Below are 24581 nucleotides of genomic sequence, written 5' to 3' on the forward strand. Positions count from 1 at the left end.
ACTGTGGTCTCTCCTATTACTTTTAATTAAAGGCCAGTTATTGTTTGTCTCCCGTGTATTAAAGTCATTTATTTTAGTTACATTGACAGTTATTGCTTCACAGAAATGGGCTTCAGACTAACCAGCTCAAGCTTGTCTATATAAAATTGGTGATTCAAGTTTTCAGACATCACTGTCACATCTTCCAGAAAGATTAAAAACATATAATACATATTAGTAACAGGTCTAAATCTAAATGATATAGGTTACAGGTGTGCAGTTTTGTGAGAAATGTGGTGAGTTGACTATGAGGGGGTAACAGGTCCCTGGCCACAGACATGAAAGGCCCAGCCCACTGCACTGGAAAAAGTAATGGAATATTTAGACCCCAGATTGAAAAGAGAATTTGTAGTCATTTCATTTTGTGCCTCTTTGTCAATCTGTTTTGTAATGTTATTGCTGTCTTTATGTTTGATTGGGGTAAATCAATTTTCCTGACTTGTCATTGTGTGGCATATAAATAAATGTTATACTAGCAGCATGTTCTTGCTATCAAACAACGCCACAGTGGAACTATACGTAGCCTACCCTGGTCATATTATTTTTACTCCAGGAATGATTGATTGTTTGTAGAAAAAATATGGAGCATTCAAATTAAATTACACTTGTAGAATTAGGCTACTGTCATCTAGTGTCCACAGGACAACAACCAGATGTCCCTTACGTTCTTTGGTATTTTGCTGTGGTGGAATTTATGAGTTATTATACCGTATTCCTATGTGTTTGAAAGTAAGAATCAAGGTTAAAGTCATCCGGTCCGTGCGCAGCAGGACTATGCTTCGATTTATTTTGTTATCCTATTTTTAAAAAATCTTTGAGAATTATTAAACTAAACATTTTTAGACACCGCAATAGATGGATGGGCAAAAAAAAAAACAAACCCCATAACACTTCTTTTGTGAAAACACACATGACGTCACTACTAATCAATTCAGCCGCAGAGGCTGCTGGGAGAATCTTGCTGCGCTGGAGACATTTTAGATTTAAAGGGGCTGAGCTAGCTGTAAGTCCTAGCTCTCGGTAAGTTATAACTGTTTTCAATGACTGTTATTATAATTCTGTGAGCCCTTTATATGTAGCGCAATAAATAGGGTCAATTTAAGAGACCGAGTATATGAATTATGACCTCAGCGGTTTGAATAGGATGAACTCCTAATAACTAGGGAGTGGTGATGCTAACTGGCTAGCCGGAGCTAGTTAGTCGCTTATGGGAGCGCTAAAAGATCAAAAAGAAAGATTTATTGTGAAAATCCACGAACTAATGAGCATTCGTCCAGGGAATGCCATAGTAAATATATTTAAGTGAATAACTGATAAAACATGCCCTTATTGCTAATTAAGAACCCAATAGGTAAAGGTAGAAAAACATAACCTCGTTGTGAACTGCGAAAGTCATAACAAAAATGAAATTGTGAGCATATTAACGAGCGTCAAATTGTAGACCGCATAATTTGTTTTATTTTTATAAGTCGTTTCTACATATGCAGACTTCATGTTTCTGTTCCTCTAAGGTTATGCAGAGTCATTAACACGTAGCTACCACTATATTGAGTCAAGTGTCTAGTATTGGCCTTCGGCAGTGCTAACGTTACATCGTAGTGGAAGTGTACAGAGCAATTACAGACACGGGTGTCACATTTTATTCATAACATTCTATAAGTTAGATTCTCTATCTGATACCCCTTCTTGCATCTGTTAAAATATTCAGGCAGACAAATTTCAGATAGCAATTATTGGCCAAACAACCCTCTAGTAGCTGGTTTCAGTGGAGTGATTGAGTGTCACTGGAAGCCCTCCTGGTTGTCCAGGCCCTGCCACACCTTCCTTGATGGCTGGCTCTCCTTTGTTTATGGCAGTGATGCGGGGAGTGTGTTGGGTTGCTGTTTTTGTAGGAAGCGGAGGAAAATGGCTTGTTGATTCTCCCACTGCAGTCACTACTGAACCTGTCAAGCTGCCTTTTTCGACATAGAACTGTCTTTCATAACACTGCACACTTCTTTTGGCCATTTGCATCAGCTTTTGAGCTATAGATGTGCTATGATAGCAGCAATATTATGACCTGTGATCGCACTGCTATCTTGAGTCATCTGACTTTTCCATAAAATGTCTCTCGTAAATGGTCCTTGTAACGAAAGCAATGGTCAATTTAGATTGTTTGATGTAGCTAATGTTGCTGACAACAGAGCCTGTGGACCTAATAGCGGATTCTTGTGTGTCTTTGACCTATGTAATGTAAATACAACATTGCTTCAGTGCAGGTGCTATGCATTCTAGCTTTGGGAGGGTGTTGAACTAGTGGCATACATGAATACTACTATGGATGGCTTTTTACTTTCACTGCACAGCTGATCTATTACTACAGTGGTGTTTACACAAAGGTATTTGACTTGTGGATTTAATCATGCTATCAGAAACAAGGTAGGCCTACTTCTTAATCACTTCTGTAGAATGCTGTATGAATAGACATTTCCTGAGAGTTATATGATCATAATGCCCCTGGTGTCATATTGTCCGGGTGCTCTGAATGTTCCTGTTGCTTTATGACTGTTTGCTGAACTGCACAAACTAAATGATTTAATGTGGGACTACAAGAGACATAGGCTCAGCAGAGGTTTATTACTTGGTGATACGATGACACTGTAGGATTCAGAGCTATCTGTAAATCATTGTCCTATTTTCACATATACTTTCTGGCACCACAAGACTGAGTAGAATTTACCTTTCAGTGTGTTGAATGCCCTCAGCCTCTGTGGCTTTGAAAGTCTTTTTGAGCCTTTAAATAGTGCCACAGAGCCTTTTCCATTGTGTCTCATTAGGCCTATTCCTTTGTGTCTCTGATGAGTATAGACAAGCAAAGCATAGATCAGAAATGGTTCCCTCCCCCATCCAACCTGCTCTTCTGCACTCCTCTGCTTTCGTCCCCTCGTGGGCGGGGTTGTTTCTTGATGTGCACCCTGAGCTGCTGTTGGTTGTTCTGACGGAGCAGAGGGAAGGTCACCATTGTCCTGCAGGCTCACCCATCCTCCTCTCTCCAACATCAACACTCATCGCCGTGCTGTTTTAATTGCCTCTGTTTCACACGGAAGGTATCCCTTTTCGTTATAAGGAGGGTCTCTTTGGATTAGCACAGCAATTTCGTGATGGGCTAAATGCTGGAGGGGGTGTCATTATTTCATCAGCTTTTTTCTCTGTGCGAAACTATGAGGCTCTGATCTGCCATAGAAGCTGAGGTTGGTTTTCTGCTCCAGCACATTGTAGCACCTGAAACCATTGCTAGTGTGAAAGATAGCATTTAGTGGGTTTATTAATCGATATAAAGATCCTCTGAGAGTGTAATTTGCACCTTTTTATATTTTGCATTTGGTTATCTTCATGAAAAATTGAAGAACCATGCCCAGTTAGTATAGAGCATGTTCCCTCCATAATCATCCTGTGTTTTTTAGTCCAATGGTATTGTTTGCAACCTGACTGTAAAGGTACATTTTGTAAAATAGTCCCTCTGTGCCAAAGCATCATTTAGTCAAAGGTACATTAGTTATTACACCACGTCTTATGAGTTTGTATTAAAATGGCATGTCAACTAGCTCTGGGCTGAGGGATATGTTGAAAATCATTTCTCCGTGTGCCTGTTTAATTTTGGTTGGCGTAAGAAGTGAGCCAAAAACATTTGTTGTTACTAGCTACCTCACTACTGCTTTGTCACTCTGTTGTATTTCATATTCCCATTTGATGGTATGAGCTGTTTCATTTGCACATGACTTTTGTGAGACAGCAATAAAGGAAGAAAGACTGAATGTTAACGATTAATTCAAAGGCAGTTTTTGAAGAAACACAACAGGCCTGTTGGACCTTATCTGGCTGGAAAACATTAACTTGAGCTGTCTGAAGAAAGCAAAAGTCCTTGATAAAGGTCTGTTCTGTATTTTATCAAGCAAAGCTGCTTGTTTCTCTCCTGGCTGATATGAAAGAACGTCCTTTCATTGTTAGCTACTGTGTATACTCAGCCAGTCAGGTTTTTCATCCAAATAGGTGTTACACAGATGAGATTCAGCGAAACTGCTGAATAATACGCTAATCTATGAATGCGTTTGATCTTAAAAGTGATCATTTCTCATCTTCTTCAGAACAGGTAAGAACTTTGGTGCCAGACAATATCAGCAAATGTCTCTAAGTCTGGGTGATATGTCTTCATGCCAAATTAGGGTCTCTCAGTTTCTTCCTTGACCTGTTTTGCCTTTGCCATGCAGATGATTCAGGCATTTAGCAGAGAAAAAAAAATTCCATCTCAAAAATCATGCTTCAGAGAGAAAAGAGGAAAAAAGACTGATATTTTTTTTTTCATACATTATGTAATTTTAGAATTCTTCAGTGGATTTTTAGTGAGTTCATGACTTGTAAGGATGGTTAAAAAAATACAAGAGCCTATCATTTCAGGTTGAAAGATTTTCACTAGGTAGCAGAGATTCATATGTCTTCTCTGTATCCTTTCATGCACTACACAGTATTAGGTTACCTGGCAGCATCATTGCTGCTCTCCTGTCCACTCAGACCCTTTAGCTGGTGGTAGACAGGCTCCCATATCATTCTGAAAAAAGCACATTTCCACAGGCTGACTGCTATCCAGCTGGACACTAGTTGACTACAGTAGCTACCCCTTGAGAATGTCTGTCATCATGAAATGTATCGGCTTCATAAATAACATGCCCCTGACAGTGCCCAGCTCGGAACATGGCAGCTTCTTGCAATTGTTTAGGGCTTTTGTTGGTTTTCTTTATTTTCTTTGTGCTCAGCTTTAAAAGACAATTGCTGTAATGCAAGTAGCAACTAGCACAACAGGGAGTGGCTCACTAATGGTTTAGTATATTTTTCTCTAGGCAGATGGTTCTCAGCTGGTGTTTATTACTGCAAAACCCCTCATCCTTAACTCCTTATAGTCACTGCTGGTAAAATACAGAATACATACTACTGCCTGGACCCCAGTTAGAAGGGCAGGGCTGCATTTTGCACTGAGATTTGTACAGTGTAGCCAAAAGCAACGTGGCTCAGTGAGTCATAGGTTATATTCAGACTGTCTGGGTAAAATGGCACATGTTCCATGCACTCACTCTCCACAGGACTGGCATTTCTGTCAAACACAGAATGATTGACAACTGAGGTTTTTTCTGTGATTTGGCCCACTGCTGAGCAGTATTAGGCATTTGTCATGCTATCCTTTCTGTGACTCTTCAGCCAGTCATGCAGCTAGCTAGCCCTCTGTTTGGATAAAGTGCAGCCACACTGCAGAATCTGTGTGCCCTCTGTTACCCTGTATGTTTCAGTCCAGAATAATGAGTCACTGCGGCTGTTGACTTTCTATAAAGCAGGCATTCTACGCGCATCTTTAAATTGCATTCATTCAGCACTTGCAGTTCAAGGCTCAGTCAGAGCAACATCGTTCTTTACTTGCTTACTTTTTTAAAATCATATCAAACTCATTACATTTTGACTTTGTGTGTTTTAACAACTCAAAAAATGCTGACTAATCTCACTCATGAAATTTGAATCATCTCATATGTAGTGATTAAAAAAATGAGTTAATTTCCCTTTTTGTTGTGATCACATAACTGAAGATCCTGTTAAATTTTCATTAGCTGAACACAGAAATGATGTGTATGTCAACACCAAGGGCACAGTGTCAGGCATTGATAGCTTTAAACTGAGATGGGAGAGTGAGTGTTTCATGTCACTCAAGCAGAGAGTGCCGTAGACTGTTTATATTATTTGATACTGAAGATATTTTCAGTTGAAGAGAGGAAAAGTAACAAGAGACATGTTGTGACAGTTGCAGTTCAGTTGAGCTAATCATCTGTGCTCTTTCTGTTCAGCAAGCGTTAGACAGGCACAACTGTGGCAGATGTTTACTTTTTCTCACAAGAGGATTATTCTCATTTTCTCCTCCCAATTTTTACAGGTTTCCCTGAGCTACATAGAAGATGTCCACAATGGTTTATCCACGGGAAGAGAAGCTCGAGAAGCTCTCTCAGGAGGAGATCATCTCCAACACGAAGCTAGTGATCCAGGGTCTGGAGGCCCTGAAGAACGAGCACAACTCCATCCTCCACAGCCTCCTGGAGACCATCAAGTGCCTAAAGAAGGATGAAGAAGCCAACCTGGTGCATGAGAAGTCCAACCTGCTCCGCAAGTCAGTGGAGATGATAGAACTGGGCCTGGGAGAAGCACAGGTAAAATTGGGCGGTAGTGATATGAGGAGGGAAAAATTAAATATATTCCTACTTAATAAGTAGGGGTAAAAGTGGGTTACAGATTGTATTATCAAAATTGGCAGTGTGAGAGAATCATCCATTTTGTAAATGTACGTATATTTAAACCACACAACCATGTGTTACTGTCTTCTTTAGGTTTCTGCTTCTTACTTCTCAGCTTCCTCATTCTATACTGAGCTTGTGTGGTGGTGATGATTAATTCAGAATCAGCCCCAGCTTTGTACTCTTCTGCCCTACTGCTTCAACACTTTGTCCTTGTTAAATGCCATTGCTCTCCAATGCTGTCTTTATCCCAGGTGATGATGGCTCTGTCCAACCACCTGAACGCGGTGGAGTCAGAGAAGCAGAAGCTGCGTGCGCAGGTCAGAAGGCTTTGTCAGGAAAACCAGTGGCTGCGGGACGAGCTGGCCAACACCCAGCAGAAGCTACAGAAGAGTGAGCAGAGCGTGGCCCAGCTGGAAGAGGAGAAGAAACACCTGGAGTTCATGAACCAGCTCAAAAAATATGACGAAGATGTCTCACCCACTGTAAGCACTACAGCGTTGATGTGAAACCTGAAGGTCCTCACCTGCACTCACAATAGCATTTACGAACTGATTACTTAGTCACTAATATAACTGTGAGATTATTATTTTTTCTTCACCATTTGGTTACATGTTTACTGTCCTCAGGATTCTTTAAAAGATATTGTTCCTTTTTAAGACTTAACTAAAAAAAAAAATCCACTAAGTTCACTCAAATGATTTCAAGTTTCATTTATTTATTAGCTATTGCAGCGAAATAGAGATCATAAATGAAATGGCACAGAAATAATAAGACAGTCCCTGCTGTGAACTGACTTGGAACAGTTTTATCGTGAAAATAGCTTAAAAGTACTGATTTAATTCAGAATGGCAGCAAACTGTCATTGACATCTGATTCTGGGTGGGGGGATGCAACCTTTGTTTGTGACAGGAATAAAATCTTGCATGGTCTTCCAGGAATGAGCCTTTCTGGTCAGGCCCTCATTGATCTGATGGGGGAGGATGAATCACTACTCCTGAACTTATTGTCAGTCACAAAAAGAGGCTGTAATAGCATGTGTCCACTAACTGCTTAATTCGGCAGGAACCTAATCTGCCAATAGCCTGAATAGATTTTTCCCCCACCCCAATTTTCCAGCTTTTAACAGGCTGCTGCGCTAATAAAATATGGATGATAGATGAAATCTCTGATGCTCGGCATCTCTCCACGCTATCGTCTTATAAATATCTAGCTTACTAACAGATAGCATCTTATGCAGTGTTGCTTTGAGGTAACCAGATCAGTGTGTTTGTCATTCCTAGTTTCTGTACTGTTCCTATTATCTGTCACTGTTTATTTGACATGTCTGATTTGGATGATTCCTGAATTGTCCACTGTGATCCCTGCTGTCTGTTAGAGGACCTGACTGGCAGTGCGTTTCATTCTCTCAGCAGGAGGAGAAGGATCGAGAAACACAGAAGGACTCCCTGGATGACCTCTTCCCCAATGATGATGAGGAGCATGGCCAAGGAAGTAAGAAAAACTATACACAGCAAGTCAAATACCCAATAACATAGATTGTCTGTAATAGAGGAATTTGCTTTCAAAATGATGTAGTCAACATTTAAAGTCAAGAATAAAATATGTGTTTGTCCAAAAGTGTTAATAATATGTGGTTATTATTTTATTAAGGTAGTTGATACACTAAATCATTTGAAGCATAAAGTACAATACATGACTCTTTTTGTTGTGGTTTAACTTTAAAGTACATTTTTTCTGGTTAAAATGCACAAATCTTGAGAAAAGAACTCTGCAACATACTTTACTTTGAACAAGGGAAAGCTGGCAGATTTGGTATTAAATAGCGTAGGCCCAGTTATCTACATTGTTAGTAAATTAACCTGACTGTCCATGCAGGTTCAGGATGCTGGTGGAAAAAAATATATTGCCATTAAATGGTATTTGAATTATTCCCTCAAATCACAGTACTGTGCGCATCCAAGTGGAGTTACTAATATAATCAGGTCCAAGTTTTGTCCCTTTGGCAACCAAGCTAACCTTTGCTCTGTGGACATGCTCTCTGCACCCCACAGCGCATCAGCAACGCAACAGTGCAGCCATGGCTGCAGCACAGCAGGGAGGCTATGAGATCCCAGCCCGTCTGAGAACCCTGCACAACCTGGTGATCCAGTATGCCTCCCAGGGCAGGTACGAGGTGGCTGTCCCCCTCTGCAAGCAAGCTCTGGAAGACCTGGAGAAAACCTCTGGACATGACCACCCTGACGTGGCAACCATGCTCAACATCCTGGCCTTAGTCTATAGGTCAGAAAAGGCCTCATATGGGCACTTTAGCAAGTTGTACTGTTATTGTTCCTAGTTTACTTGTCATATTGCCATTCTTTTACACACATTAGTCAAGAGCAAGAAACATTTAATCTCATCATGTTGTCCTGTCTCTCACTCATGCAGGGATCAAAACAAATACAAAGAGGCTGCCCATCTGCTCAATGATGCTCTCTCCATCAGGGAGAAAACCCTGGGCAAGGACCATCCTGCTGTAAGACACACCATCACCATCACATCTTCATGTAAACACGTCCGTGTTAAGACTGATCCGACTAGTAAAGTGTACTTTAAGACTAAATCGACAGAGAAGCATTAACATTTATGTCACTATTCAGTCTCTTTTGACCCCCCTAATAATAAAGTATGAATCTTTGATAGTGTGCTGCAAAATGTCTGCTTATACATTTTTGAAATCAAACCAACCAAAATAGTCAAAAGATACTACAGGTTTCATTGCCTTTTTGAACAGATTTTTAGGAATCGATTTACACAGTGGCAACAACTTGGCTCAAAGTGTAAAGGAAGATATTAAGGCACAGTGCTACTCCCAGCAGCCCTGTGGGATTTGCAGTTTGATGAATATTGTTAGGGTGTTTTCATACTTGGTCCCTTTCAGCCCTCAAAATGAACTCAGAGCGATTACTCAGCATTTTTTACGCAAGTGTGAATGCTCCAAATGAACTCGGACCCCTCTGATATAAACTGAACTGAGACCCCCTCAGGAGGTGATCTCAGTTTGGTTAGTTTCAGGTCCACAATGTGGTTCACTTAATTTGAGCATCGTGAACACGAAGTGCTCCAGGTTCGTCTGCTAAAATATCTAGTGAAAGTCCATCACTGAGAAATGCAGTTTTCCACAGACTAGCTCATAGTTTCCCCCCTTGCCCAGGTATGTTAAACATGCTGTCAAAGAAAAAGTCTTGTGTGGTTTTTTTTGTTTCTGTAATCATATTATAGTCTAGTGGTTTGTTCAAAACAATGCTGCTGCAATTTGCTACTCAAGAATGTTAACGGTAAATATGAGAAAATAGGAAATAAGCAATGTTAATGTGCTCAATTTTTTTTTTACTTAAAAAATAGCAATTTATAGGAGTCCATTTTAAAGAGGACTGATTTTGGTTCATTTAAAATGGACCAACTGTGAAAACACCCTTAGTCTTGTCACTCTGCCTGATCCACAACACAGAATAATGAAACACAGCACGATGGTGGCTGCCATCCTATTTCATAGATCACTAAACAACAGTGAATTCATTTCTAATATTTTGAAGCTAAACCATGTATGAAAACAAAGCAGAGAAAGGACGTGGCCTTATTAAAATTTTGCCTCCGTTTTTCTATGTTCAGGTTGCTGCAACGCTGAACAACTTGGCTGTGCTGTATGGAAAGAGGGGGAAGTACAAGGAGGCTGAGCCTCTGTGTAAGAGGGCTCTGGAGATCAGAGAAAAGGTAGGCCATATCTTTGGACTGCACCAGTAGAGTAGTCCACAGCACTGCTGTTGAGGCCTCATCTCAAGTTTAACCCAGTGAACAATATGCTTATTGTTCTGAAGTAATTTATAGTGATAATACTTCCAAAATGGCAGTCAGAGCTATTGTAACACCAGTGACCATAAATAGGGAAAAGACCAAATGATTTAATCCTGCTGGGAGCCTTTCCCTTGTTGGTGGGGAGTTAGAAGGTTTAATTGGGAACACAGTTAAAAATGGATACTAGGCATTGGGGCACTGAGGCAGGAGATAGAGTGGAGAAATGACAAAGCTATCTTTGCCTGAAAGCTCTATTCTGTACCCTCTTTATTGATCAGCCAGGTTTTTATTAGATCTCCTGAGTGCCTGCAGCAGGCGGATGTGCTCTCTGGTGAAAGCAGCAAGAGGGGATGGAGCTACACCAAGGAACTAAAGGCAGAGAGAGACAAACTGAAATGTTAATTCAGAACATTTGCCTCTTGCTTTCCATCAGGTCCTGGGGAAGGACCACCCAGATGTGGCCAAACAGCTAAACAACCTGGCTCTGCTGTGTCAGAACCAGGGTAAGTATGAAGAGGTGGAGTACTACTACTGTCGTGCCCTGGAGATCTATGAACGCAAGCTTGGCCCAGATGATCCCAATGTGGCCAAAACCAAGAATAACCTGGTGAGAGTTATGTTACAACTACCCCATCGGCTTTTATAATGCTTTCTTCCCCCTCACTGTTTCAAGCCCTTTCACTTTAACGTACAGTTCATTTTGACAAGAACGACGGAGTCTATTGAGCTGTGAATGTGCTGAGGTAAACAAAGGCAGAGTGCACTTTTTACAATGAGCAAAATCACTTATTTGTTCTGTCAGCTTGAGCTTGGAGTCTGCGGGGGCATTCAGCCTATAACTGCTTTCTGCCTGCAAAACCTCTACTTGTCTGACTTCACACAAAAGGAACACATTTCTTTCAACAAAGGCTTTCTTAATATAAGCCAGCAAAGTATAATGTTATTTCGCCCTGTGTGTTCAGCTTCAAAGGTGTGTCAGGGACAAGTTTGTTTTAGTTAGCACCAAGCCAACAGTACTTTATCTGCTGCCTCAGCTCTTGTAGCTCTCCAAGGCCCTCCATCCTGCTTCTGTCCTGTCTCACTGGTGATGGAGAGGCTGTATGGAGACAGTAAGGGAGGCTCTGTGCCACTGTGTGCAGGAGAAATGTGCAGACAGACTGCTCCTGCTCTCTCAGGAGGCATATTGTGAGTCAATAGGCTAATTTGATTCAACACTGAAATATGCTTGATCTTCTTTTTCGTCTTCAGGCGTCCTGCTTTCTCAAGCAGGGGAAATACAAGGAGGCTGAGATTCTCTACAAAGAGATTCTGACTCGTGCTCATGAGAAAGAGTTTGGATCTGTTGATGGTAAGACCTCGTAACACATGTTTGAAAGGCTATTTTCATTTTGGTGTGGTGCGGATGCATTTTTCCATCAACCAATAAACAGTGAATCCCAAGAAGAATGGTGGTGGCTTACAGTGAACTGGCTCTCAGAATATACAAGTTTGAATTTTGGGGGGGGGGATTTTCAACCTTCCTCTCCCATTGTCTTATCTTCCATCTACTGTTTGTCTCAAGCAGAGTCAATGATGGAGAGATGGTTAAAAATTGGACAGTGTTCTGAGCAAGGCGCCGACCTTCACCGTTCAGAAGACTCAAAGAATATTTAAAAAAAAAAAACTATTTAAAGAAATAAAGAGTTTACTTGTCTGGAAGATGAACTCTTGTAATTTTCTTGTGATTTTATTTTAAGTTAAGCTGTTTGATGGCTTTCCTCCAAGAATTCGATTGAGTGTTCTGAAACCAAAGGAAAGTGAAGTGACACAGTATACTGCTCTGACAGTTCTTGAAATATCTCATTCATTTTGCATGTGTCACTTAACTTGACAACAGTGCTTATATATTTTGTAAGGGGAACCAACACAGCAGTAACAGTTAATGCTGAATATCGTTTTTTACATTACAGGTGCTATGTTTGAATGTCAGTGGAATTTCATGCATCTACATACATTAGTATGTGGTTACATGTTACAGTGCGGTTACCTGAAAGGTGTAGCCTTAATATCTGAACATGGTGTGTTCAAATATTTTGGGTATGTCTTTGCTTCTATTTATGAGATTATCATGTTGTGTCTATAATGTGCAATTGATTTTTTTGTTCATTTATCTGGGAGAGAATCTGAAAAACCTAGACATGATTAAATTAAAACCAAAGATGTGTTTTATGTTACTGTACTTGAGTTATATGAATAAGCTCAGGAACATATTTTGCTGAATCAGTCTTTGTATCATTAATAGACATCAAACATTTTAGCCAGCGTTTCAATATTTAAACTCTGGGTGAAAACAGGATAAGTGGCATCTGTGCCAGATCTTAGAATTCACCAGCCTCTTATTTCTTTACACAAATATACACTGATCAGCCATAACATTATGACCACCTGCCTAAAATTGTGTAGGTCTCCCTTTTGCCACCAAAACAGCACGGACTCCACAGACCTCTGTAGGTGTCCTCTGGTATCTGGCACCAAGACGTCAGAAGCAGATCCTTTTAGTCCTGTAAGCTGCGAGGTGGGACCCTCACGGATCGGTTTTGTTTGTCCAGCACATCCCACAGGTGTTCGATTGGACTGAGAGCCGAAGAATTTGGAGGCCAAGTCAGCATCTTGAACTCACTGTGCTCCTCAAACCATTCCTGGACCATTTTTGCAGTGTGGCAGGACCATTATTCTGCTGAAAGAGGCCCATGCTACTAGGGAATACCACTGCCATGAAGGGTGGACTTGGTCTGCAACAACGTTTCAGTAGGTCATCGTGTCAAAGTAACATCCACATGAATGGCAGGAGCCAAGGTTTCCCAGCAGAACTTTGCCCAGAGCATCACACTGCCTCCGCCAGCTTGCCTTCTTCCTATAGTGCATCCTGGTGCCGTCTCTTCCTCAAGCAAGTGACGCACACACACCTGGTTGTCCACATGATGTAAAAGAAAATCAGATTACGCCACCTTCTTCCACCACTCTGTGGTCCAGTTCTGATCCTCACATGCCCATTGTAGGTGCTTTTGGCAGTGGATAGGGGTCAGCATGGCACCCTGACAGTTCTGCGCAGCCCCATACACAGTAAGTTGCAACGTTCAACACCCAACAAGACCTGCATTCCGGGTGATGCTCTGACCCAGTAGCCATTACAGCCACTCAGATCCTCACACTTTTTTCCTGCTTTTAACACATCAACTTGGAGGACTGATTGTTCACTTGCTGCCTAATATACCCCACACACTGACGGGTACGTTTGAGATAATTGTTATTCACTTCCCCAGTCAGTGGTCATAACATTATGGCTGATTGGTCCAAATAGATATGAGCATGACTAGTTCATCTTGGACTTAGTGAAATGTCATGAGGTTAAGCAGTTAAACACAATTCATTATGTTTGCCCCTCTGTCTGCAGCTGAGAACAAGCCCATCTGGATGCATGCAGAGGAAAGAGAGGAAATGAGCAAGGTGAGGTGATTTGTATAACCCTCCTCCTGTCGTTCTGGACAGAAGCAGAGCAAACGATAACATCTGTCAAATTTAAGGCTGTGAAATGTCAAAACTGGTCTTTTTACTTCACACACAATATAAACCTCAGTCAGCATATGTTAGTAGTCTGTTTGCAAACAAAGGAAAAATGCTGCTGATCCAGTTTAAAGCACCACTCCCTATCACTTGTTTACTTCCAGGGCAAGCACAGAGACAACACTCCATATGGAGAGTATGGAGGCTGGTACAAGGCCTGCAAAGTCAACAGGTGGGGCACAGAGTTGTGAGCATGTTTTCACACCTTGGCTATTAAGACACTTGTTAGAAGTCTAGAAATATATTACTTCACATTTATTGTTTTGTAAAAGTGTGAGGCCAGTATGTTGTAGAAAATCTTTTATTTTTCAGTAATTTCTTATTTATATTTTTTAGGAATGTGAAGTTTTAAAATTAGTTTATAAAATACCGTCATAGTCCTCCAGAGTTTTTAGTGTTTTCTTACAGTATAGCACATAACACAGCAGTTTGCTTGGATGCAACTGTTCCTTTGGGTAAATGTTGGTGTACCTGTCGTTCCGTGTCCAGCCCTACAGTGAACACCACCCTGAGAAACTTGGGAGCCCTGTACCGCCGACAGGGCAAGCTAGAGGCTGCTGAGACCCTGGAGGAATGCGCCACAAGGTCTCGCAAGCAGGTCAGCAGCATTTCTTAACTGAAAATGCCGATTTCTGCCTGCTGATACTGTAGCGTATCACTTCCTGTTTTGGTAAATTCTGAGATATGTTAGAAGAGAAAATCTCATTATATTTCTTTCCCTTTCTCTACATTGCTATGGATCCAGAGCAACACAGTAAGTGGTTTGTCTCTAACTCCTAGGCCCCACAGAACCTCCGTCTCTCTCCCCTAACATCACTCCCATCTCATAGTCACTGAAACGTTCCCTTGTCTCTGTGACACAGTGACAGTACTATTGATACAGGAAATTACTTTAAGTCCTCCATATAACTTTTCTCTCTCACCCATATTGACTGGCTGATACTTGTGTTTGTGCTAGTTCTGATTTTAATTTGTTTAATTTGTTAATGTTTGCTTTTGTGCCGCATATGTGTGTTAACCCCATCAGGGCATTGACCCCATTCAACAGACTCGTGTGGTGGAGCTCTTGAAGGATACAGAAGGCGACAGGCGGAGGAGCAGGGACAGTCTGACCAGCGTTAAGTATGAGAGCGGCTCTGAGACTGGCGAGGAAGTGAGTATGGGCGTGGAGTGGAATGGGGTGAGTACAAATCCACTATAACTGAGTCAGTATGGCCAGTGACTTCACTGGAAGAACAAGGTGGTGATAGTAACATCAGGGAGAGTGTGGGCTGGTACAGAAATCGAGACAGACAATGACTTGTAATGTAGCCTGAAAGGTGAGACAACTAAGAGGAGCTTTTCTTATTAGTATTGTGAGATGGCCAGTGATTAGAAAGCAGGGGCTTAGAGTGAGCAAAAAGCTGACCCCTCTGTACCTAAATGATCACAGCCATCAGGAGGCCCCACTAGGCCATCCATTTCACAGGAAGCTTGGGAAGCCCTCTTCACTGTGGTCAGACTGCACCAAAGCACAGATTAGTCACTTCTGTGACCTGTTTTATGATGTCATAAGCTGAATATGAGTGGCATTATTATAGAAACAGGGTGAAGCTGCTTTCTCACAAAAATATTTTGGGGCACACCCTTTTTTCCATGTAGTCTTTGAAATAGCTGCCTACTCTCAGGTCTTGATTCGGCTGCACCCAGTGTCCTGTATCTGTACCAGTCCATCAGCTCCATTCACATATGCAGTACCATGGCCTTCCCTTGCCAGATGTTAAGCTGATTGAGTGTCTTGACATGCTGAACTTTTGTTTTTCACAGCACCTGAGTTTGCTTTGGACTAGATGTTCATGTTTTGTTATTCTTTGCTTGACAGTGAAGTGTCTTATTTTAATATGCAGTTGTTTTGCTTGCAATGCTTCTGTACAAGTGGAGCTGTAACACACAAATGCACAAGCTCATTCTGTGGCACCATGGCAACATATTAAATATATATACAGTATTTGTGTCTGTGGGGCTCAGAGATACAGATACAGTCTAAATCCATATTAGACTCTCATGTTTCCATCATTAAATACAATTAACTGGAGTTTCCAATATCCTTGATCCTCATCCTTCTGTGCAGCTGGTACGTAATGGGTCATCCTGCTGTTTCATTGCCTCATTATAATTTCCACTCTGGCTAACAGTCAGAAATGTCATTTCACCGCAGGGCTTCTATTTCCGCACCACAGCGCTTCCTATTGGAGTTGTCACTCCTTGTTCATTATTAAATAGGTCGGTGCTGGGAACATGATACTCAGTGTAGCAGTGCTTGCAGCTACAGAGAGACTGCTAAAGCTGTGTCCCAGCTCAAAGAAGCCCTCTGGTGAGGCCTGTGTAAGCCAGAAGGTAGGACTGTGCCAGCAGAGATGCCTCGTCTGAGCCTGTGCCTCTGTCCTCGCCTACTTGCAGCCACGCTGTTCACTGCCCCACATGCATGTAGCCAAACCAGCCTGCTGGGCTCACCCCTAACACTAATGGACCATGTGTTGTTGTGTTGATAGTCACATAGCTGAAAGATGTCTGTTAACCTGCTGTCTGCTGAACTCTGAGTAACATTAAGTAGACAGGTGGGGGATTGGTTTGCTGGCTGTTGTGTACATGTGAATGCTTCTCTACACACATGTTCATATGCACAACACAACTTCTAAAGCCCACTTAAAATTTTAACTTCAGCATGTGTATTTATCTATGCACCTGTCTTTGAAACACGTGACGGCATGCAGAGGGCTGCTAATTGTGTGCAAGCATTTCATTATCACAGCCACAGCAGTAGTAGTGAAATTGACACAGTCAAAACAGCAGATCTGCTCATGACACTCTTCATGCTTTTAGAGGTTGTTTGTCAGAAAACCATTGCACTTTTGACTCAAAGATTGTTTAACAAATTCCATTCATCAGAGCTGTAAACTACACCAGACTGTATCATGCTTTAGAAAAGAGGCTTGTACAGTGCTGTCTGCTTCTGTGTAGGTGTGTGCTGAAAGTGGCAGAGGCATATGTCATTCACCTACTGTATAGCTTTGCCTAAACAAGTCTTTACTCTGCTCTCAGTCTGAGTCTGACAAGTCACTGAGGCTACAGAAGGGAGTTACATACATCAAATTAGGCATTTGAATAGCCTGCACTTTTGTTAAATTATTTAGATGAGAGTAATTTCAGTGCCACTTTACAGGAATTCGTTACTGTTTTTTATCATTGGGTGTAGACAAGCATGAGGAGACAGCAAGTGTCAGCAAATTTGTGGTTGTGTTCAGGTTAATTTGCTGCATATCTGTGTCTCTTTTTAAAAAGCATGACTTGACCTGTATGTGTCTGTAACGGCTTTGTGCTCTTGGCTAAACGTTTTAATGTGCCCGCTGTTAGTTAGCATGTTTTCCAGATTTCATCCTTTCCTTGTTTGTTCTTCTTCATGCTTCATTAACCTGCAGAACGTCTTTGTTGATTACCCTTGCCATGACAACCAATCAGCCTGTCAATCAGATTTCCTTTTCCCACTCAGTGGATTGTACTCCCCCTCTTGAACTTTCATTCCACACAGTGGGCTTGGGTGGGTTGCTCTACAGTGATATAATAAACAGGCTGGGCCAATCAGAGGCAAGTATCAAAGGACTAAGATGATGTTTTCATCATTCATCAGTTACAACTTTGACTTTAGGGAATTTTATACTGCTAAAGTTTATGAAGGGTTTCTGAATTTAAATGCTGTAGGTAGAAATACTTTTCACTGTGTCATATCATCCTGCCCATTTCAGTGCGGATGCTTGTAGATGTCCCATGACTGCAGTGCACAGTCACTCTCTGGGTGCAGTGTACCAAGCTTTTGGGTACCAGAGGGGAAAGGAGAACAGCTGAGTCACAGTGACTGCAGCTGCCAACAGACTGCATCACCGACCTGCTTCTTGTGCTGTAATGCAGCTCCTAAGACAGCTGTCCGTTTTCAAAGAGAAGCACAGTTTTTTCAGCTGGGGTTTACAAAAACTAAAACCAGACCCCAAGCTGCAGTTGTTTATTAAACCAGGTGCAGGGCATTTTAGTGTAGAAAAGGGCTGCAGCTCAGATTTGCCAGTGTGTAGGTATCTAGTGCAGGAAGCCCAGCCTCAGAGCTCTTAATCTCACAGTGTGTGCTGTTGTCTTTTTTTTGTCTGTCTCTCTTTCTCTTTTATCAGGCCTAAGCCATCAAGATTATTCCTCCATCCTTCTCTTCTTCCCCAACACAATAGCAAAAGGATGTGTGTTGTCGTTCCCTCTGGCCTTCTCTGTCCCAACAAACCAACAGCTCTTCTACCATTCCCGGTGTCGCCTCCAGCAGAGACTCAGAAAGCCCCCTCCTGGCTGTCACCTCTGTCCCGTGTTCAGCTGCCAACTGCTGGGACGTTTGGTCTTCTCATCTCTTACCTGTTTTTTCTCTCTCTATCTTTTTCTTCTCACTAACCCTATGTCGTCCACTATGTCCAAAATCGTTGCTTCAGGTCTTTCTCTCACTTACCATTAAAACAGTCACTGTGTGTGTGTGTAATCTTTCCCTGTGAGGAAATCACTCGCACATTTTTCCTCAATCCAACACACACATTTTTATATGTGCAGATAGTAGATGTATTTGAGTAGAAAGTTGGAAATGTGATTTATTGGAAGAAGGCTGAACATACAGATTAAATGCTGAAAGATTTTCAGTGGCACCTTTTGACAGCAGCCTAGGCTTTAAAATTACTGATACCATAAATTGAGCAATATACAAAATAATGAATTCCCACACTTGCTGAGTTTGAGTGAACCTTGACCTCAAAGCTCACTTCTATTCTAGTGCCTGTATTTAGCCATATCAATTTTTTTCTTGCCATTATGTGTGTTTTCAGTTCAAACTAATGCCTAATATCAAATGTTAAACAGGTTTGACATGGTACTGTAACGTTGCACATGCTAATCAAGATATTTACAATCATTTCTTTTTAAAATCTTTAGCCTAGTTGGCAGGAAATGACAAGGGAAGATTGTCAGTTTTGTTTTTATAGAGCTTTTTCTTATTCATTTTCATTTTTGTGACTTTGTTTACATTTTTGTAACTGCTTTTTGGTGACTTTGTGGCTGAATATTAAGGCAGTAGTACATCAGCTGTGCCATAGTGTTACCTGTTGTGAATACTAGAGATCACATCATCATTTAGGACAAAGCAGACAGCAAACTGGTCCGATCACAGCAGGCTGTTGTCACCATAGTGATTTATTTTCAAGTTGCTCTTACTGGCTTCAGTGTCCTTGGTTTCATAGAATGTTCACACAGGCTCTGCGCTGCACAGTATGTACACAGTATCACAATTACAAAGGGAATGAGAATTAATATCGCCTGATGCTGTAAAGCCAGCATGATGGCAGAGACCAGCCTGAGCATCCAGCACAGGTACTGGCCATCTGGGAGATAGCTAAATAACAATAGATTTAAAAATAAGGGACATAAATGCCTAGAATTGCCTTTATCTGATAGTGTAGTAGTAGTAGTAGTAGTAGTAGTAGTTATAATTCAGTGGAAGCCTGGATTCCACAGTAGTTTTAGTGTGTATTTGTGTATGTTTTGGTGGTACAGTCATAGTGCACAGACGGCTCTGGCTATGGATACTGTATTTTGAACAAAAGAAGTTTAAATGGAATATGTTGCTTTTTTCTTACACAGTTGTTTGCCAGTAAACATTGTCACTTGGGTGAACTATGTTTTTAGACACCAAAAGTACAGTGCAAGTGTTTCCCCAAGGTCAACATGTAATTTCAGATGTTTCACTAACTGAATGTCAAATGACTTTAACATCTCAGAAGTGTAATTGCCGGCTGTGTTTATAGATTCAACAAGTGCATTCACTATATGGCTTTTTAGTATGCTACTTGCCTTGATTCTTCATTCCTTCCAGTGAATATATCTATACTTCTAATGCAAACATGAACAAAGAATGAGCTCTGTTCATGTCATAATTATGACAATATGTGTTAGTGGAATGCTTATTTATTGAACTGTCTATTCTTAACATATATAGTGTCTTCAGTTTCCTTAAGTGGAAGAACATAAATGGTAAAGTCTATAAGCACTATCTTAGTAAGTAGGACAGCGTTATATTTACCATATTGCATTGTGATGACTATTGCATCAACACTTGTTAGTATTCTCAAATAAAGTTTTTCATTTGTGACATTCTGTCTTTTCTCTATATCGGATGAAGACCTTAATTTGTCATCAGTGGAAGCAGATTCTTGTATGTGTCTTTCATTTCCAGTGGTGGCTGCAGAGCCACTCAGCTGCATCACCCCCCAGCCGGTGATCAGTCTGTGTCGCAACATGATGATCACATCTCAAACACTGTGTATACAGAATATTGATATGGGAACCACCTAGTTCAGAAGATGGTGCACATACTATGTGTACTGGTTGTTAATGTAAGACTGAATCGATGGATAACTGTTACATTTAGTATCAGCTAATTTGTCAGTGAATTTCCTGGTGTTTGATTGATTAGTCATTTGGTCTGTAAAATGTCAGAATACATGGCCAGTGTCCATCATAATATCCTAAGATGACATCTCAAAGTCATTTTAGGTTTCCAGAACCTATAAATAGGCAGTTTAGGTTTAAAAAAAAGAGAAGATAAAACTGCATATTCTCCCAATAAATATAGTGAATCCAAGTCATGTCATGACCTCAGTCATCATATTGTTATTGTGCTGTTGTTTTGTCCTGATTGGACTGGGTATGATGTCCCACCTGATATCAGTTTGAAGGATATATATGTATATTTATCAGGTCAGAGTATAAGCTGTAAATACCTGATGGAGACTTAATGTCTAAACGTGGCAGCTTGGCCTAAATAAAAATAATTTTGTGGAGTATCAAATCAGTCTGTGGGCTATAATCTTATTACTCCTTGGCCTACACACCTGGTGCAAAGACGTTTGTTTTTGGGAGGTGCACACAGTTTTCTTAACGTATTTATAAAAGTCAGATCTGCCATTTTTGCTTTAAAAATCTTTTTAAAACGAATAGCAGCCTATTATTTTTATTTTCAGTAATCATTTAAGTTCCTGCCAATGAAAAATATGACACAACACAACCACTGGCCCACAGTGACACCCTCACATCAGTAACCTTGCTTGATGAATGTGTGTGTGCAGCTGTGCAAGTGTGGCATAATTACAGTACAGCATTTTGTTTCATGGTTACAGGATGATAATAATAGTGAAAATTATGTTGACAGTTTACTTATCAGAAAACATATTAACATTGTACATATGTACAAAATATACAGGCTGTTTTACATATAGGCCCCATTGTTGGAACTAAATGATCAAACTGTTTGGCTGCACCCACTGGCCAACACAACCTGTGCAAAACACCAACAAACATGTCTGCAAAAGTTCAGAAAAATGAGAAAACAATTTGAAGTGCTGAATTTCTGCACTGTCGGTGCAGAATGGATGGGTTGATGAGCGTGTGTGTGTCTGCAGGATGGCAGTGGGGCTCTCCAGCGCAGTAGCTCTTTGGGGAAGATCCGAGATGTTTTGCGTCGCAGCAGCGAGATGCTGGTGAAGAAACTGCAAAGCAACATTCCTCCTGAACCTCGCAACACCAAGTAAGAACCACAGAAGTCTGGTGTGATGGATAGCTGGCATTTAAAAGCATAATGTACTTTTATTGAAGTAGTAAGTAATGTCATTGGGGGAAAAGTAATGACTTTATTTTAAGTAGATTGAAAATTACTGCTTGTTTACCTGGATAAATATGTTATGCCTGGACCCTGATCTCAGATACTGTATGACCTCTTTTCTTCCTGTTCAACAGCATGAAACGAGCTGCTTCCTTGAATTACCTGAACAAAACCAGTGATGGCTCGTTCCAAGTGAGGAACACTTTGTACAAAGTTTTAAAGGTTGTATTACATTAATGTCATATTATTGGAAATGTTATGTATTAACCAATATATCCTTCCCCTGTCATTTCCTCTGATTCCGTAAGACTCAGGGAGGCAGTAACTTCAGGCAGAGCCGGGGCCTGAGCTCCAGCACTGTGGACCTCTACACTGCAGACTGAGCAGCAGGTGGCTTTCTGTCAGCTGATCTGTTGACAGACATCAAAAATGTTCCATCATTTGGCTCATTCTCAGAGCCATACTGATCACCAACAACACTACCAGACAGCATCAGCCTCTCACATGCCCTTTCTCTGCCTGTTAGCATCTGACCCTAACACCCACCTCCTCCAAGATTTAGACCCAAAGACATTTCATCAAGACAAATACATACGCTGGCTTTTTTCCAGCTTCAGGTTTGTTCCTAATTTTGGTGTCACCTCGGTGGCTCCTCAATGTAGCTAAGAAAACATACCTCATCTCTCCCTGTTAGTCCAGATCACTGTTGCTCTGCACTTTCTCTTTGACTTTTGCCATATTGCCACCTATGCTGCTGTGTTTCTCCTTTCGTTGTTTTGACATTTTGTCTTCCTGTGCCATTTGTTGATTTATTAGTGCATATTAAATATTTTTTTAGACAATAAATAGATCTGTTGGGTTTGAAATGACAATGTAAAGATGACAAAATTACACTACAAAGCATTTTTATTTTCATTTTAATGCTTATCATGTGCCTATTGAGATTTACTTGCAATGTGAGGTGTTGGCTAAAGCTTTGGGAAACAGGGTGAAATGTTTATCCTACTGACATGAATTGAGTCATGACTTTTTATGGTAAATTTTTGTTTATACCATGTTTTGGAAAACTGTTTGAAATGTGAAAGGAAGCTGCTTTAACCTGTGTCACTTTGAGATCCAAGTACATTTTCTGCACCACCTTTTACATTGCATAGAGAACAAACGTTTAATCTTTGAGTCATTTACACTGTATGAACTCAGAGTGCTGAAAAACACAGCCATGAAAATGTTCCACTTTTAAATTGTATATAAAAACAAACTGGGTCACTTAAGTCAGCCTGAATGATCTCTGCCATGCAAGACTTCACTGCAAGAGTGTTCTTATAGTGTTGTTTACAATGATTAGGATATGTAATACAGTACAACTGTAGACTTCTGCTATGAGATAATGATAGATTGTGCACATTTCACAGAGGGGTGTTTTCTGACTTTGCATTTTGTCTAGTGAAGCTACACAAAAGACCTGGAATGTCTTGTAATTAGGTTTTTCATTTAGCATATGTATTTCATCTTTTGTAATGCATAAAACAGATCATGAGTTTAGATCATAAGGACATTAGCAGGGATAGAGTTCTGTTTTGACATGCTTCTTAAAAAGGCCCATTTATCATAAATACAGTCTGACTTTGATTCAGAAATAAAATCAATAATTTTCTCTTCATAGTTGTGTTGTCACTTTTCCTGACACTGTGTGGCTGATTTGTGGATTCCCTGCGGAGCTTGAAAGGCCTTTCACATCTTTAGTTTTGAAAACTAAAGATGTGAAAAAATTGACCACTCTTATGTCTCGTCCTGTCTCTCAGCCTGCAGATTATAACTCTGTGAAGTCCACCAAGCAAGAGCTTAAACATCAGTGTCTTAACAAGTGTGGGATCTCTATAAGCGCTGATTTCTTGCCAAGATGTGATACGTCTCGCAGAGTTTTCCCTCTTTCTTCTGGCAGAATCAGCCTGGGATTTCTCTACTCACTGTTAATCTCTCAGTATGACAGAGCTTTATTGTGGCACCTCAGTCCTTTAGCTAAATGTTTTTGTTCTATCAAGAGCTGTCAGGCTCCTTCTTTCAGTCATCTTTGGAAGCAACAGCAAGTCAGAGTAGAAGAGTTCATTGTTGCATGAGAATTGACACCATGCCCTCAGAACTTCACATGAGAGTTTCATAAGTCAGGAAATCACTAGAATGAGGCAAGCAGCTGTCAGATTTTGCATACTATGTTTTGGAATTCAATTTTTACAGCAATACTGACCCTTTTTGACTCTTTAATCTTTGAGTCTGTTAGACAGCATGTTTCTATCAACCATAGTCATCCAGGCACCAGCTAGACCAGCAGCATGCACCAGTGCCACACAGTACTATGGGTAGTGCCAGCAAGGGCTGTCCCCTTCTGCAGAGACTGATGTATTAACATGAGCAAGACTCACTGGGGTTGTGCCATTTACTGTAATACCTATCAATCTCTAAAATGAACAGTATGTGTTAAATAACAGGGTTTTTCTGCTAGTTTAACTGTGATATGCTCATATTGTGATAAATGTTTTCCAAGGTTATTATTTCCAGCATGCATTGTACACTTACAGTAATTATAGAGCAAGCTGCTGTAGAGGTTATAAAAGAATCCACAAAAAGCATAGCTTCCCAATTTTGGCCTGGGTTATGTAATACAACTTGGTTCCAGCTGGTAATAAACTGCCTGAAAGGTAGGAAAATGACTACATTTAGTAAAATCACTATTTGCACAACCTTGCATTGAAAAATAGATGGGTAGCAAAGTGCGTAGCATTGGAGGGGGATACAAACTGTTTTTATTATGGTGTGGACAGGAAGAGAAATGGGGTAGGAGTGATCCTGAAGGAGGAGCTCGTGAGGAATGTTTTAGAGGTGAAAAGAGTGTCAGACAGGGTGATCAGTTTGAAGTTGGAAATTGAAGGGGTAATGTTGAATGTCCCCTCCTTGAACCGCCACCTTATTGTGGTGGAAGGGTTTGAGTATCCGAGTGATCCTAGGAGCTATGTTGTCGGGGGCTATATGCCCCTGGTAGGGTCTCCCAAGGCAAACAGGTCCTGGGTGACGGGTCAGACTAAGAGCGG

The 24581-nt window shown here is 40.9% G+C and overlaps 1 protein-coding gene across 10 annotated transcripts; it reads left to right on the top strand.

The window, feature by feature from the left end:
- The first annotated feature begins 976 nt into the window (after positions 1-976).
- On the top strand, positions 977-23113 carry klc1b (kinesin light chain 1b). Of its 10 annotated transcripts, none has more exons than XM_020599076.1 (17): positions 977-1059; positions 5990-6260; positions 6599-6829; positions 7757-7838; positions 8399-8627; positions 8775-8862; positions 9999-10100; positions 10615-10788; positions 11430-11529; positions 13615-13667; positions 13889-13956; positions 14274-14382; positions 14530-14538; positions 14812-14964; positions 21296-21420; positions 21630-21687; positions 21804-23113. In XM_020599076.1, the coding sequence occupies exons 2-17, from the start codon at positions 6012-6014 to the stop codon at positions 21876-21878; spliced, it is 1905 nt and encodes a 634-aa protein (XP_020454732.1). In that variant the 5' UTR covers positions 977-1059; positions 5990-6011; the 3' UTR covers positions 21879-23113. The 10 variants fall into 10 exon arrangements, with proteins under 10 accessions (XP_020454732.1, XP_020454783.1, XP_020454758.1 ...); XM_020599127.1 differs by having other exon boundaries at positions 14833-14964; XM_020599102.1 differs by having other exon boundaries at positions 7760-7838.
- The last annotated feature ends 1468 nt before the right edge of the window (positions 23114-24581 follow it).

Source organism: Monopterus albus, unplaced genomic scaffold (assembly GCF_001952655.1).
Source record: "Monopterus albus unplaced genomic scaffold, M_albus_1.0 scaffold3.1, whole genome shotgun sequence".
Lineage (NCBI taxonomy): Eukaryota > Metazoa > Chordata > Actinopteri > Synbranchiformes > Synbranchidae > Monopterus > Monopterus albus.

What these genes read in the sequence shown, in the direction of transcription:
- klc1b (XM_020599076.1), top strand. Translation starts at nt 6,012, where the DNA reads ATGTCCACAATGGTTTATCCACGGGAAGAGAAGCTCGAGAAGCTCTCT. An exon ending in ATCCTGGCCTTAGTCTATAG is followed by an intron (nt 8,628 to 8,774) that starts GTCAGAAAAGGC and finishes TCACTCATGCAG; the next exon opens with GGATCAAAACAAATACAAAG. An exon ending in TGGGCGTGGAGTGGAATGGG is followed by an intron (nt 14,965 to 21,295) that starts GTGAGTACAAAT and finishes GTGTGTCTGCAG; the next exon opens with GATGGCAGTGGGGCTCTCCA.